The sequence below is a fragment of the Nannobrachium achirus genome, assembly GCF_963921795.1.
Source record: "Nannobrachium achirus genome assembly, chromosome: 21".
NCBI lineage: Eukaryota > Metazoa > Chordata > Actinopteri > Myctophiformes > Myctophidae > Nannobrachium > Nannobrachium achirus.
The window spans coordinates 25,468,554-25,483,402 of NC_137828.1; the positions used below are offsets into that span (position 1 = coordinate 25,468,554).

Genomic DNA, 14,849 nt, shown 5'->3' on the forward strand with positions numbered 1-14,849 from the left:
CGTTTATCGTGCGCTTGATAAATAGAACGATTGCATTCACCACGGCTTCGTAACTCGCGCGGCGCTCGCGGGCACTCGCGCCTGCGGCGCTCGGGCGCGAAGAGCAGGACCAAGGTCTGCTGGCCTTTGCGCCGCTTGCAATGTCGTGGACAATAACTGTGACGTGAGTAGCTAACCTGCCGACGCTGACGAAAACGAGCGCTCTATGCCGTTTCCATCCATCTTTCCCAGTGGGATCCATAATCAGGCTTCAGCAGCAGATTTAAACGTGTACCCACCACCCATTCAACAGCAGATTTAATAGTGTACCCACCACCCATTCAACAGCAGATTTAACAGTGTACCCACCGCAACAGTAGATTTAACAGTGTACCCACCACCCATTTAACAGTAGATTTAACAGTGTACCCACCGCTCATTCAACAGTAGATTTAATAGTGTACCCACCACCCATTCAACAGCAGATTTAACAGTGTACCCACCACCCATTCAACAGTAGATTTAACAGTGTACCCACCACCCATTCATCAGCAGATTTAACTGTGTACCCACCGCCCATTCAACAGCAGATTTAACAGTGTACCCACCGCAACAGTAGATTTAACAGTGTACCCACCACCCATTTAACAGTAGATTTAACAGTGTACCCACCGCTCATTCAACAGTAGATTTAATAGTGTACCCACCACCCATTCAACAGCAGATTTAACAGTGTACCCACCACCCATTCAACAGTAGATTTAACAGTGTACCCACCACCCATTCATCAGCAGATTTAACTGTGTACCCACCGCCCATTCAACAGCAGATTTAACAGTGTACCCACCGCCCATTCAACAGCAGATTTAACAGTGTACCCACTGCCCATTCAACAGTAGATTTAACAGTGTACCCACCACCCATTCATCAGCAGATTTAACTGTGTACCCACCGCCCATTCAACAGCAGATTTAACAGTGTACCCACCGCAACAGTAGATTTAACAGTGTACCCACCACCCATTTAACAGTAGATTTAACAGTGTACCCACCGCTCATTCAACAGTAGATTTAATAGTGTACCCACCACCCATTTAACAGCAGATTTAACAGTGTACCCACCACCCATTCAACAGTAGATTTAACAGTGTACCCACCACCCATTCATCAGCAGATTTAACTGTGTACCCACCGCCCATTCAACAGCAGATTTAACAGTGTACCCACCGCCCATTCAACAGTAGATTTAACAGTGTACCCACTGCCCATTCAACAGTAGATTTAACAGTGTACCCACCGTGTACCCACCGCCCATTCAACAGCAGATTTAACAGTGTACCCACCGCCCATTCAACAGTAGATTTAACAGTGTACCCACCGCCCATTCAACAGTAGATTTAACAGTGTACCCACCGTGTACCCACCACCCATTCAACAGTAGATTTAACAGTGTACCCACCGCCCATTCAACAGTAGATTTAACAGTGTAGCCACCACCCATTCAACAGTAGATTTAACAGTGTAGCCACCGCCCATTCAACAGTAGATTTAATAGTGTAGCCACCACCCATTCAACAGTAGATTTAACCAGGGGCGCTGGAAGTGGGGTGCTGAGGGAGCTACAGCTCCCCTGGTGGTGGAGAAAAATACATTTTTCGATTGAGAAAAATATATATATTTTTTTATATAGGCCTATATATATACACACACAGAGCTATATTAAAACAATAATGTATTTGACTTTGGGGAATAAAATATGATGAAAAAAGGTGTTTGATTATCACATGGTCACCATGCCACCTCCGGTCAGAAGGGAAGTCGAATTAAAATGTTGTTTTAAAATAAATACCGCTTTGATGGCACACCAAAGTCTATTTATTTGAGAACTAGAAACTGTCTGTAGGCTCATTGTTGCAAACTAACACCGTTTTATAAGGGGAATAAAAAAACAGTAGAAAACTGTTACAAAAATAATACCCGATTTTGTAGTGTGTGCGTGAGTGGCTGTGTTTGTGTGCGCGTGCGTGCTATGTGTTGCACTGTGTGCTAAAATAACTAGTAACTATACAGCTCCTTGTTACACCGTTGTGCGGGGAATAAGCACCTGAAACCGTAATAAAAATAACCCAAAACCAGATAAAAAACTTGAATTTTGCATGAAGCTCAGCTCCCCTTGGGATTTGGGAGTTCCAGCGCACCTGGATTTAACAGTGTAGCCACCGCCCATTCAACAGTAGATTTAATAGTGTAGCCACCGCCCATTCAACAGCAAATTTAACAGTGTAGCCACCACCCATTCAACAGTAGATTTAACAGTGTAGCCACCGCCCATTCAACAGTAGATTTAATAGTGTACCCACCGCCCATTCAACAGTAGATTTAATAGTGTACCCACCGCCCATTCAACAGTAGATTTAACAGTGTACCCACCGCCCATTCAACAGTAGATTTAATAGTGTACCTGCACCGCCCATTCAACATTAGATTTAATAGTGTACCCACCACCCATTCAACAGCATTTTTGGCAACAGAGGCTTTCCAACACTCACTGCTGCCGACGTCTGTGCGCCTGCGGTGGAGAGCTATCCCAGCCAGCACGCCGACATGGGTCCATATGGTTTCAAGGCAGGTTAATATGGGCCCCAAGTGGCATGTCAGCGGGATCCACTTGGGTCCCAAGTAACCAGGGGCATAGTTCCGCCGATTTAAAACGAATCCAATACGGAACTAAAACTTCATATGTTTGTTGCGCTGTTTTCCCCCCGCGAGGTACCAAAAATAATGTGTCTACATTGGACCCCATTCGTTTTCCCCTTTGATTTTCTAACCTTAATAAACGTTGTCATAAATACTTTATGGTTCCTGTCGCTATAGTGAAAAACTCCCTTTCAATCACCATGATATGCGTTTTGTGCAAATATGGTCCCATTTATGTTCAAATTGATGATGAATTTGCGGGGGGAGTGGACAACTAAACTGATACTAGCCTGCTGTGTTCTTCTTTGTGTGCTTTATTTCGGGAGGCTCAACACCACATTCTCCCATGTATCCCTGTGGTTCCACGTGACCGCTGGCAGCCAATAGCATTCCTTGTGATTCCTGGGGTACCATTAAAACAATGATGGCGACACCCATACAAGGGACAAAAAAACATCATTTTCGCAGCATAGAAACCAATGGCTTCGCATCGTCCATATTTCTTTTACAGTCTATGGTCCCAACTGGTACAGTAGTTCCACCCACAGCAGGACGGTCACTTGGCACTTACTTACTAATAACATCAATATACAGATAATAACAACAAGTAAAGCATAAACAACAGTCCACATCCGTATATTCCACAGAAACCCTTTATCTGCAGATCAGTGCTTATGTGATCCATGGAAGCCTGCGAGACAAGAAAGAACTCTGGGGAACTTCCCTCGAAAGAACAACGTGATTCCTTTCCTTTTAATTTCATCCATGCCTTTAATGCTAGACCACAGGCTTGCATAAAATGTTCCGAGTCATGCATGTATGCAGTTTCTCCTCAATACTTCATCACAGGGCTATGGGCACATGAGTGCATCAGTAGTTCTCAAACCTTTCTGTGCCAAGGACCCCCGCGTTGATATGTATTTGGCTAGCGGGTTCCCATCTGAAAATGTCTTGTGCCAGGGACCCCCAGAAGAGAAGATTTTTCCAAATGTCATAAACATAGTAGATGTGCACTGTGAGCTTGACTTGTAGATCTGCTATTGCAGTGGTCTTCAACGTTTTCAGGCCAAGGACCCCTTAGATGAGAGAGAGATAAAGCAGGGACCCCCACAACCTTTTCATAGATTCTATATAGTTTCATTGTTTGACAGCACAATCAGCATTGTATTTTGGATTCATGTCAATGTGTGTTTTCAGATATTTAAGCACTTGAACCGTCAATACTGAATAAACTTGACCTTTCACTCTGTACTCAGAACGCCTCGCACCCTGAGGCGTTGTGAGCTTGTAGATCTGCTATTTTTGGCTAAAGGTTTCTATCACGCAAATATTTGAAGGACCCCCTGTAGTGACTCTGAGGACCCCCTAGGGGTCCCAGACCCCCTGTTGAAGACATTTGTGCCATTGGTTAACTGTCCAGGGACCCCCTGAACCCCCTCCCAAGTCAAGGACCCCACTTTGAGAACCAAAGACTGCAGATTAAGAGCTTTGTTAGAACTTGAAAAGGTCTTCTGAGGCCGGTGTGTGAGGTGTGTGTGACAGTTCATTGCTGCTGTACTTTAGTAGGAAGAGAACACAGAGCTGGGAGGCATAGTTGGCCAAAAGCCACTTGTCAAAACGGGGGAGAATTTTTGTTTGTTTTGCAACAACCTCTCTCTCTCTCTCTCTCTCTCTCTCTCTCTCTCTCTCTCTCTCTCTCTCTCTCTCTCTCTCTCTCTCTCTCTCTCTCTCTCTACACCGGAGGAGAGGAGAGAGCCGTCCACAATGAAACTGTCACATCAGTGTTGTGCTGCCTTATATTATGCTGTAGGTTTATACAATAGGCAATTCAATAATCTGGCAAAAAAAGCGATGTGTTTTCCAAAAGCATACATTTCAGAATGTCTTCCATCACGTTGTCGCGCACCCTTTCTTAAAATCAATGAAACTGCTTAGGTACACGGCACAAAAGTCGAGATAACAATGAACAATATTATTGCATCGATTGAGTTTTGTTAAATTCGGATTATGTGCCAAGTTCCCAGGGTTTATGGAATCATCGCCTTGGCATTGCTTTTCACTCTGACAGTGTTGCACACAAGGCTAGAAGAACAAATGAGTCATGATAATATAAATACATCTCTATAGCGTTGCCGTCACCATTGCTCTGCGAACCTCAATAGCGGCACCTCAACGGGCATTCATTTGAGGTGCTGCTGCCCTTGAGGTGGTTTGGAAGGTTACTGTCTGACTGCTTGGCAAACCACAGCAGGGTGAATTGTCGCAATGTATGGCTTTTAAATAATACTTTACTTTATAAACTTTATTTTATAAAGCGCTTTTTGAAAACAGTGTTTACAAAGTGCTTTACAGTGTCATGGTAAAAATAAAAACATTCATCGAGATAACAACAGTCAATTAAGATTCATATATAAGTGAGTGTAAAATAAGGTATAAAATATAAAACCAAGGCAAATACAGATGTACACATACATATAACAACATAACACAGTTACGAAGACCAAAAGTGCAAGGTATAAGTGCTAAAGTCTAGGAAAGGCCTTGGTGTATAAGTGCGTTTTCAGGAGTGACTTAAAAGATACCACTGACTGAGCGTCCACAGGCAGGTTATTCCAGAGCTTAGGTGCGGTGGTTTGGTATACAGGCATTTCATGTTCTAAATCAGTGGTTATCAAACTTGTTTGGCTTTAGTAACCCTTTTTTCTTGATTTTTAAATCAAAGGACCCCTTTTACCTGACTACTAGCCTCGTAAACAACTCCCCTTCCGGAAGGGGAGTGGTTTATGAGGCTACCTGACTACAACATGTTGCTTAGAAAAAGAGAAAACGATACCTAGCATATCGTTGTTGTCGGGCAGAAACCTCATGTCTCCATACTTTGGTAAATGAATGCCCTACTTTGCCATACTACAGTATCATAAAAGTACCAAAAATAGCAGATCTACAAGCTATTCAGCTATGTTTGCTACTTTTAAGAAAATATTGAAGAACATTACAAATAAGAAAAGGTTTGAAAAACTTGAAATTAGAGCATCCTGAGTACTTACTTTAAACTGTATCCAGTTTTTACATGTTCTACTTTCTCTCATGTACCCCCTGTAGTACCTCTGCGTGTCCCGAGTACACGTACCCCCATTTGAGAGCCACTTTTCCTGACTGAACGACATGCAGACAGAGATGGGAAGTAACGAAGTACATTTTTCAGTACTTTGTACTTTACTGAGTATTTATTTTTCAGAGTACTTTTTACTTTTATCCGTTACATTTTAACACAAGTATCTGTACTTTTACTCCGCTACATTTTCAAAACAGGCTCGCTACTTTGGTTTTAATGATACATTAATGTTGCACCGCTGTGCGGCGGATGAAACGAAACATTAAAATACTCAAGTAGAAATACCAGTACGCATTGTCGTAAGCGTCGCTTCCTCAGGGAACGCCTGCATGTTATGCTATGTTCAGACGTAAGACGGTGGTGCGCATTGAAAATAGCAGATCTACAAGCTCACAGCGCGGCTAACCGCAACGCATTGTGAATTTGTAAGTCTGCTGCGGTCTGCTGACACCATTTCCGCATGTGACGTCTCACAGCCAATCAATGACTACTATTTTACGTGTCCCTCTCTGTGATTGGATGATACCGCACCCGGCTGTTGTTGTTTTTACACACAACGTGGAGTTGGATGAAAACAGTGATCATTTATTAAGTTTCTGTTGGGAAATAAAAGCTAATAATCTGATTTAGGAACGCTGTATCTGCCTTTGATTACAATGGCAGCACTGATAAGTTTAACACCAACAAACAGGCTAGGTTCAGTGGCGATTTATGGAATATTTACAACAAATCCATCTGAAAGGAAAACTCCACACAAGGCAGACGGAGATGTGTATGAATGCTTACACACGCTGTTTCTACAACGGTAAGCAAAAGGCAGTCCTTATAAAGTGGCTTGTTTAAGCCATTGGTTCTCAAAGTGGGGTCCGGGGACCTACAGGCGTCCTTGAGGGAGTTCCAACCCAGGGGGTCCCCAGCTAAATAAATGATAGTTAGGAACCAAATGAACCCTTATTGGTCTGTAGAGTGTACACAATTGAAATGCACCCCCATGCAGCTAAATGCTAATTTGGAAACAATGGACCATGGGTCTGTTACTCTCACAGTGTCTCTCAGAGTTAAATTAACATTGATTTTACCCAATAAATGGGGGTCCGTAGCCTAATGCATGTCAAACTGGGGGCCCTTGGAATTTAAATGGTTGAGAATCACTGCTAGAGCAGTGATGCATGGTGGTCCATGGGCTAATAAGTGTCATTTTGGGGGTCCTTGACATGAAAAAGTGGTGTAACTTGGTGGGCGCTGGTGCTTCAGGTTTAGCCTTGGATCAAGATAGTCTTGTGCTATGGATTGTTATGAGTAAACATGATTTTATTTCTTTATTTTTTGATGGGAGAACGGTGCTGCTGGTCGTTCTCAGCAAGAGTATGTCAGTGACAGGTTGGTTGTTTGCATTGAGAGGCAGCCGACATCACAAGTGAATGCTTGAAATCAACAATACATCTATTTCTTATATATGCCTACAGTACAGTATGTACATTATACATTTGGCCATTGCTTAGAAAGTACCAGCCATTTGGATATGAAGCTATTAAGTCGTTTTTCTTTATTTTGTTTGTAGGAATACTTTTGCCTTCTGTGTGTACTGTGCCTGTCTATGAATAGGATGGGGAAGGTGTACGCTACTGTATTTGTATTTTAACATCATATGGTGGTACTTGGAGAGACAAATATTTTCTGAGTGGTACTGGTAAAAAAATAAGGTTGAGGACCTGATCTAACCTATTCTATTTTCTGAACATGCAGTAGTTTGAGTGAATTACAGTATGTGTACAAGTGGACTATTGTGTTATCCAGTATGCAAATCTTTAAAATTAGATATTTTATGATAAAACTGTTAACAATAAATCGAGTAACTGAAAGTAACTAGTAGTTACTTTTTAAATTGCAGTAATCGGATTATGTTACTGACTAAAGATTGTTGGTATCGTGGGATATGTATAGGCCTATTTTTATATAAGTGGTACTCAGTCTAAAAAGGTAGAAAACCTTTGCTGTATTTAGATTTCACATCATAGTTAGGAAACCAATCCTGGGCCAGTTTTAAGACGTGTGTTTGGTGGGGATCTTTGTTTAATATCCTTCAAATTCTATTGGCTTTGCACAGAAACATACAGTAAAAATACTTTTACTTTTACTTTAAAAGTACTTTTCAAAGCCTGTACTTTTTACTTTTTACTTGAGTAATTATTTGAATTGAGTACTTTTACTTTTACCAAAGTCGTTTTTTTCACAAGTACTTTTACTTTTACTTAAGTACAGAGTGCGAGTACTTTTCCCATCTCTGCATGCAGATATTACGAAGGGAGAATGAGTTATATAAAGGTGTCGGTGGTGCTCCTTTATCCAGCGGGATACAAAACATGAAACAAGCAAATATTCCAGGCACATTTCAAAGAGGAGAATGGGCTTCATTAATTAAAATGTTAAACACATTTTGACCATCAGGTCTTCATCAGGGCAGGAGTGAATGGAAGACAAACACACTCGCTTTAAATACTGTTGAAAACAACGCCTATTAATTAAACACTTAAACTGCTATGCACCTGGGTGCACATAGCAGTTAATAGAGCGTAATGTACATGTGAACAATCATTCTATCAGTGTCTAGGGAGGCTGCATCTGAATGCATGACTCCCAGATAAATTAATATCATTTAGAACACTCAAGTCTAAGCAGATTTAATTGCAACACATGGAATACAGTTAAACTTGTGTTAAAGGCATAGCTTTCGGAGATGTTCAAGCAGCTTGCTATAGGCCAGTGTTTCTCAAACTTTCACATTTCAAGGTCTCCTCTTAACTCTGACAGTGTACAAATGGAACCAAATGAACCCATAAGGGTTCATTTGGTTCCATTTGTACACTGTCAGAGTTACACCGATATAAAAAGCTAGATACCTCCTTCGCTGCTGCAGTTCATTGCCGCGACTGGTCAAACAGCACTGGCGGAAGTGCGGATCTGTGGAACGTTGTGGATTTGTGGAAGGCACTCTGCCCCCTGCAGTGGGAAAGAGAGAGTCCCGCCAGTCCCGCCTACCGAGCGTCCCATTTTGTCACTCCCAAGGAAGCGTCCTTCAGAATTCAGGAAGCTTGCCAGTCTTCGTTGACCAACGCCCCTGCCCCTGTCGGAGGAGGCTTCTACCTTTATATGTCTATGGTTAAAGACATGTATGGGTCAATTTAGACCCCCCTAAAGGCACCCACAGAGTCCCTGGAATCGACTTTGAGAAACACCGCTATAGGCAAAATCGGGGAACGTTGAACAAAACCCCCCCATAGGTATACAATAGTACCAGTAAGACGCCCTTTTGCCAACCCCACCTAGGCTATGGGCACTGATGACGCGGAGGAGAGAACAATTAAAATACATTTTCATGTGAGCCCCTCTGCACTACGGACACAATCGATTGTGTCTGTAGGCGATTCCTTGACTGCCGCGGCTTGGGATTGGCTGAGCCACAGTTACTGGGGGCTTTACCCAGGCTTTTCTTTCGTGAATGGATCGCGACCGATCAGAAGGTGCAAACCATATTCAAAGGAGCCACCCTCTATATGAGAGTGTAACTTAACACTATTTATGCCACCTTTTCACCACTAGAGGGTGCCCAGTGGCCATAGAAAACACCCATCCACAAGCGCTGTTAACAGCACAAGCCCTGCGCAGCCATTACAAGCCTGAACACTTTCCTTTGTGTCATCAACAGGGACAGGATGAAGTTAGCTTGAAGTTAGCAATTGGCTACCAAGCATTTTAGAAGCCCTATTTTCGGCGATTTAGCCATGATTAAACCTTGCACACCTCATGGATATGCATGGAACAGAGAAAATGAGCTCTAAAGATCCTGGATTGCATTGGAGTGGATGGTAAATATCGGCGGCGCGATGCTCTCGCGGGCCGTGTAAACAGATGACGGCCGGCGGCCCGGCTCGAAAAAAAAAAAATATATATATCCCTGTATATTTTTTTTTTTACAATTTTTTTTTTTTTTTTTAAAAGCCGAACTAGTTCGCGATAGGCACCCAGGAGGGTCCAAATCATCCCGAACTAGTTCGGGATAGGCACTAAAGCAGTTAAGAATCATCTTAAAAAACAAGTTAATATTTTTATGATGTCATTGTGGGGATGTGCAATTATAAGCCAATCAAATTAATTGTCTGTTTAGCCTGACTGTATGACTACTTACTGTACTGGTCAGCTGTTGTTGGGCAGATTACACTGAGACAGTTTCAGACTACATGACCTACACCTACTGTATCATACTATTATAATTTCGGGGCTGACAGCGGGCCTTCAATGACCAGCAGAGCTGTGAATGAGGAATAGGAATAGGAACTGACTGACAGCTGATTACAGCTGAGGCGGGTGAGACTCACGTGTGCTGCATGAAACTAACACTATGCTTCATTTTCCTTTTCTTTTTCTTCCCTCACTTATGACTCGCCGTTATTGCCGCCAGCCTCTAGACTTTGAGACCAAGAGCAACTTCCTGCTGAGGATCGAGGCCACCAACCGCCACATCGACTCCAACTTCCTGAGCGTGGGGCCCTACAGCGACACCACCACGGTGCGGGTGACGGTGGAGGACGTCAACGAGCCGCCCGTCTTCTCCTCGCCACTCAGCAACATGGTGGTCTCCGAGGACGCCCGCGTCGGCACGTCCATCGGCAGGGTCTCGGCCCACGACCCCGACACCTCCAGCAGTGCCATCAGGTATGAACTCTTTCTCTGGCAAAGACGGGAAATCTCGTCGTTTTTGACCTATAGGTCCACACAGATTTTTCACAAGTTAGCGAACAGGCTATTTATTACTTGCCCGACTTTATTACTTCCATCTTTCCAGATAAACTTTATTTTGACGCACTACTCCTCCTACAGTTTTGGTGGTACGCACTTGGGCCATTATGTCAAAATCGACCAGCTTCATTGGGACACGTCTAGGTGCAATTTTCTCCATTGACTTGAATTTTTCAATCGTCGATAACTATGGATTGCAAGGCTCAAACAAGTCACATTTTTTTCCACGGAGGCACAGAAAGCACACAGGGTCCTTGTCTGTGATCGATCGAGGGATTGAACAAAAAAATAGAAAAAATATTCTGTGACTACTTCAAAAGGTATAGGTAAACGAAAGATAGCTGGCAGTGGTTAGTAGTTTGGTTAAATAGTCTTGGCAGTGAATGAGTTGTTAATAACAGCACTTGTTTTTTATCCAATAATATTTCCACCCTCTTCTCCCTTAATTTAGTCTTTACGCCAATTGTTGATTCCTCCCCACACCCTTACCAGTGCTGTCACTGCTGTTGTATCCTACTGACTCTCCTGTCAGTGAGGAGCCCTCACCAGGAGGACGTAGAGCCTTCGCCCTTCGTCCTACTCCTCCCAACAGATGCCGCCTCAGCCTGTAGGAATACGTGCAATGACCAATATCACCCTCCCTGCCCGGCTTCCCTCCCTCGAACACTGGACCAATTGCGTTTCGTATAAATAGACCAGGGGTTCCCAAACTTTTTTGTCTCAGGGCACCCCATAAATATTTTTGTAATCCGAGGCACCCCTACATTATAATTTTCACTCCCACCACTTATATTTATAGCAAATCGCCGTTGTCGGGTGGAAACCTTGTGTGTCCAAAACCGTTCGTTTTGTATTTATCATCTATATATTCTACATATTCCCTCCCAATGTATATGCATTTTAAGCTCCCATGGATGCCATCGTGAAGATTATGCCTTTTTGCCAGTAGTTCTTTTCCCCTAAGCTTTTAGTATGTTATTTAGCATACACAATAGTAATTAGCTAATTGCAGCCAACGTGGACACCAGTCACGCCATCTTGAAAATGAAGCCTTTCTGAAAGAAATATTTTCCTCTATTTTTAGTATGATCTAAAGCATGTCCAGAGGTAGCAGAATCAGTTGACAAAATATTTTTAAAATCGTTTCCATTCGAGATATAGCCATTTTAAGCCCCCTGCAACCATCTGGGACGCCATCTTGAAAACATTGAGATAATAGCCATTTTGGTTAGAACTGACTGAAAATAACTTTGTACTTCAAGTTTAAAATGATACTCAATATCTTTCCAAATATTATCAAATTATCTCACGGCACCCCTGGACTGCCGCCACGGCACCCCAGGCAGGGTGCCCCGTCACCCACTTTGAAAACCCCTGATATAGACACCCATCAAAGCCGGACGCACCACGGTAGCTTTGAACCCAAGACCTCTGTGGTGGTGGGCAGCTACTTTACCGCTGTGCTACCCGAGCGCACCAATGGTACTCTGTTGTGACACAGTGTTTAGCCTTTGTTGCTTCTGTCTTCTTCTGGCACTACAGCCATTCCGTTAGATGCCCCCAACACACATCTTGTCCACTTTCGTTCAACAGAGTGTTTGAAAGAATAATTATCCACTTTGTCAGATGTAAGCTGTGTTTGGGAATGTACTGCACAGTCAGCTAGGGTTGCCAACCGCCCCATATTTGCCGGGACGCCCCGTATTCTAGTCGATTGTCCCGGTAGAGAGACAATGCACTTTTTTTTTCTCTCTGCGCGAACCAGGCATCCTGTGTGTTTGTGTGCTGTAAATGAAGGGCGCTATAGGACCCTGGGGGTGCACGCTCGTGTCAAATGTGTATGTGCGTGCTTGTGTGAGGAGCACATTACAGTGTGTGAAAAAATGTGTGCTGCCACTGCTGCGTCGAATAGGAGCAATAGAGAGGAAAATTCCCCAGCCTCCTAAAAAGAAAATACTTTGTTATTGAAACAAACATTGGGAAGAAAAACTGTGTCAGCCCGTGAGTGGAGACCTAAGTTTCCTGAAAAACATCAAATATTATTCAAAAAATTATCTGTAGCAGTATTGTATGCATCCAATACAAAATTGATTTCAAGTTTGTGTGTCATGGGCTGATTATAGATATTTTGTATGGGCGAAGCATTCCCTTTCCTTGTGATTATGGTATGACTATGACTTGTTGCAATCATGTTACAGTAAGTGTAATGCAGAGTAGCCTAATGCAGGCGTAAGACCTGTTGTGTTTGTAATGTATTGTGTGTTGTAGGTATAACTGTCTGTGCCAAAATGCAGTGTTCTATTAATTTCAGGGAAATTGAATCTCTGGGAGTTGGCAACCCCACATGTATGCACAGCAAGGGTTCCCAACCTTTTCAAGTCTATATTCCATATTGTCGGACATTAATTCCCGCTTCACTTCCCAATGTATGAATGAATGAACCATTGTAAAGCGCTTTGAGCACTTGGAAAAGCGCTATAAAAATGCAATTCATTATTAAGGTATTCGTCACTTGTTGTAATTTTCCATAAACATGAGAGACATGAACCATTGGTGATATTGGAAGTGACCATTTCGACTACTGGATGATTAAAGGTTCATTCATACAATGGTGAAGTGAGTAGCTCCTCACCTTTTTAGGTGATGGGGTGATAGGGTGATGTCGGAAAGTAAAATCAGGGAGATCGGGGTCGGGGTTTGCGATGAAGCGCTCTTCACCGTGGCTAATGACATAATGTTGTAGTTTTCTGACTTTGGAAAACTACACCGCGGTGAACTACTCTTCACCTTCTCCGGAGTATGAAGGAGCCTTAAGGTTTTCATTCCAGGGCACTACAGCACTCCATATGTACGCATTGTAGTGCGTAACTGTAAATGAAAGAAAAAAAGACGAGCCTTGGATTTGAGTCCTTGAAATGACAACGAGTCCATCATTGCTCATCGTGTCTGGAAGGATGTTAATGCCACACCCTTTTGCCATTGATGAAATATAATGCAAACTTTGGAAACTTCATTGTGGAACAAAAACTTAAAAATAAAGAAAATGAATTTGATCCATTGAATGTTGGGTGGTTTGAGTGTCCGCCCTGAGACTGGGAGGTCGGGGTTTGATCCCCAGCTGGGTCATACCAAAGACTAAAATAATAGCTCAGCATCAAGGGTTGGATTGGGGGGGGGGGGGGGGGGGGGATAAGGGGGGGGGGGGGGGATAAGTCCCTGCGACATACTAGCGTCATATCCAGGGGGTGTACTCAGCGGCGGCGGACCGTACACGCAGACTACGCATGCTGCGTAGGGCCCCGCCGACCAAAAAGGCCCCCCACCGCCCCCTCCTCAGCAGAAAAGAACTACTGCTGCATGGTTTAATCGTTTTCAAACCGAAATCGCGATCCGAAATCCCGCGATTAGCGAATCGCAATCGTTTTAATTTTTGAAATCCCTTCATAATTGACTAAGGAATGATCAAATCAAACTGTGGTGACTTTCTTTGCTTCCGAGCATCCACACCGCTGAAAGTGAAAGTGAATTTGGCACAGTGGCCACTGTGCAGGACTCTGCCAGTGCGTGGGAACTAGGGGTGCTGCAGGTGTTCCAGCACCCCATGGGGAAGTTTTCATTTTTTTATTTAAATAAGAAAAGAACAAATCAAACATAGCAAAAATATGTTGCCTGTTGTTGTCGTTTTTTATTTATTAATTTATATATATTTGTATTTATATATATATATTTCCATTATAAAATGGATTAAAAAATTATAAAAAATATTAGGCCTATTATTTTTCAAACATAGCAAAAATACGTTGCCTGTTGTTGTCGTTTTTTATTTATTCATTTATATATATATATTTTATATATATATATATATATCCATTATAAAATGGATTAAAAAATGATAAAAAATATTAGGCCTATTATTTTTTCAGGCCCCATAGCAGAATCACGCTTAGGGCCCCCATGGGCCCAGAAACGGCTCTGGGTGTACTTGTACATCAAGCTGCCTCACGCTACAGATAGGCTTCTGCCCTACGGCTCGGCAAGGCTTACTGTCACCCGTTGAATGACACGTTTAGCCTGAATGAATGCAGCTTTTAGACTCCCAATAACTGATCCAATCACCTTGGACGTTGGGGAGGAAGTGCTCTGTGTGTATCAGCCGTTTCATTCATTCAACCTCTCTACTTTATCTACACTATGTGTGTACCCAGAATGCGTAGGCACTTGAATGAATTGGCCAGCCCCCCCATCCCTCCCCCATGGGCCTA

General features: G+C 43.0%; 1 protein-coding gene across 3 annotated transcripts in view; it reads left to right on the forward strand.

Annotated features, from left to right (window-relative positions):
* The window catches only part of cdh7a (cadherin 7a), a gene marked incomplete at both ends in the record, with an annotated part of 322,682 nt that overhangs the window by 221,536 nt on the left and 86,297 nt on the right, over positions 1 to 14,849 (forward strand). For all 3 annotated transcript variants that reach the window (XM_080752329.1, XM_080752330.1, XM_080752331.1), the window contains one exon: positions 10,250 to 10,503. In XM_080752329.1, coding sequence (XP_080608455.1) covers positions 10,250 to 10,503 — 254 coding nt within the window. The remainder of the gene's footprint in view (positions 1 to 10,249; positions 10,504 to 14,849) is intronic.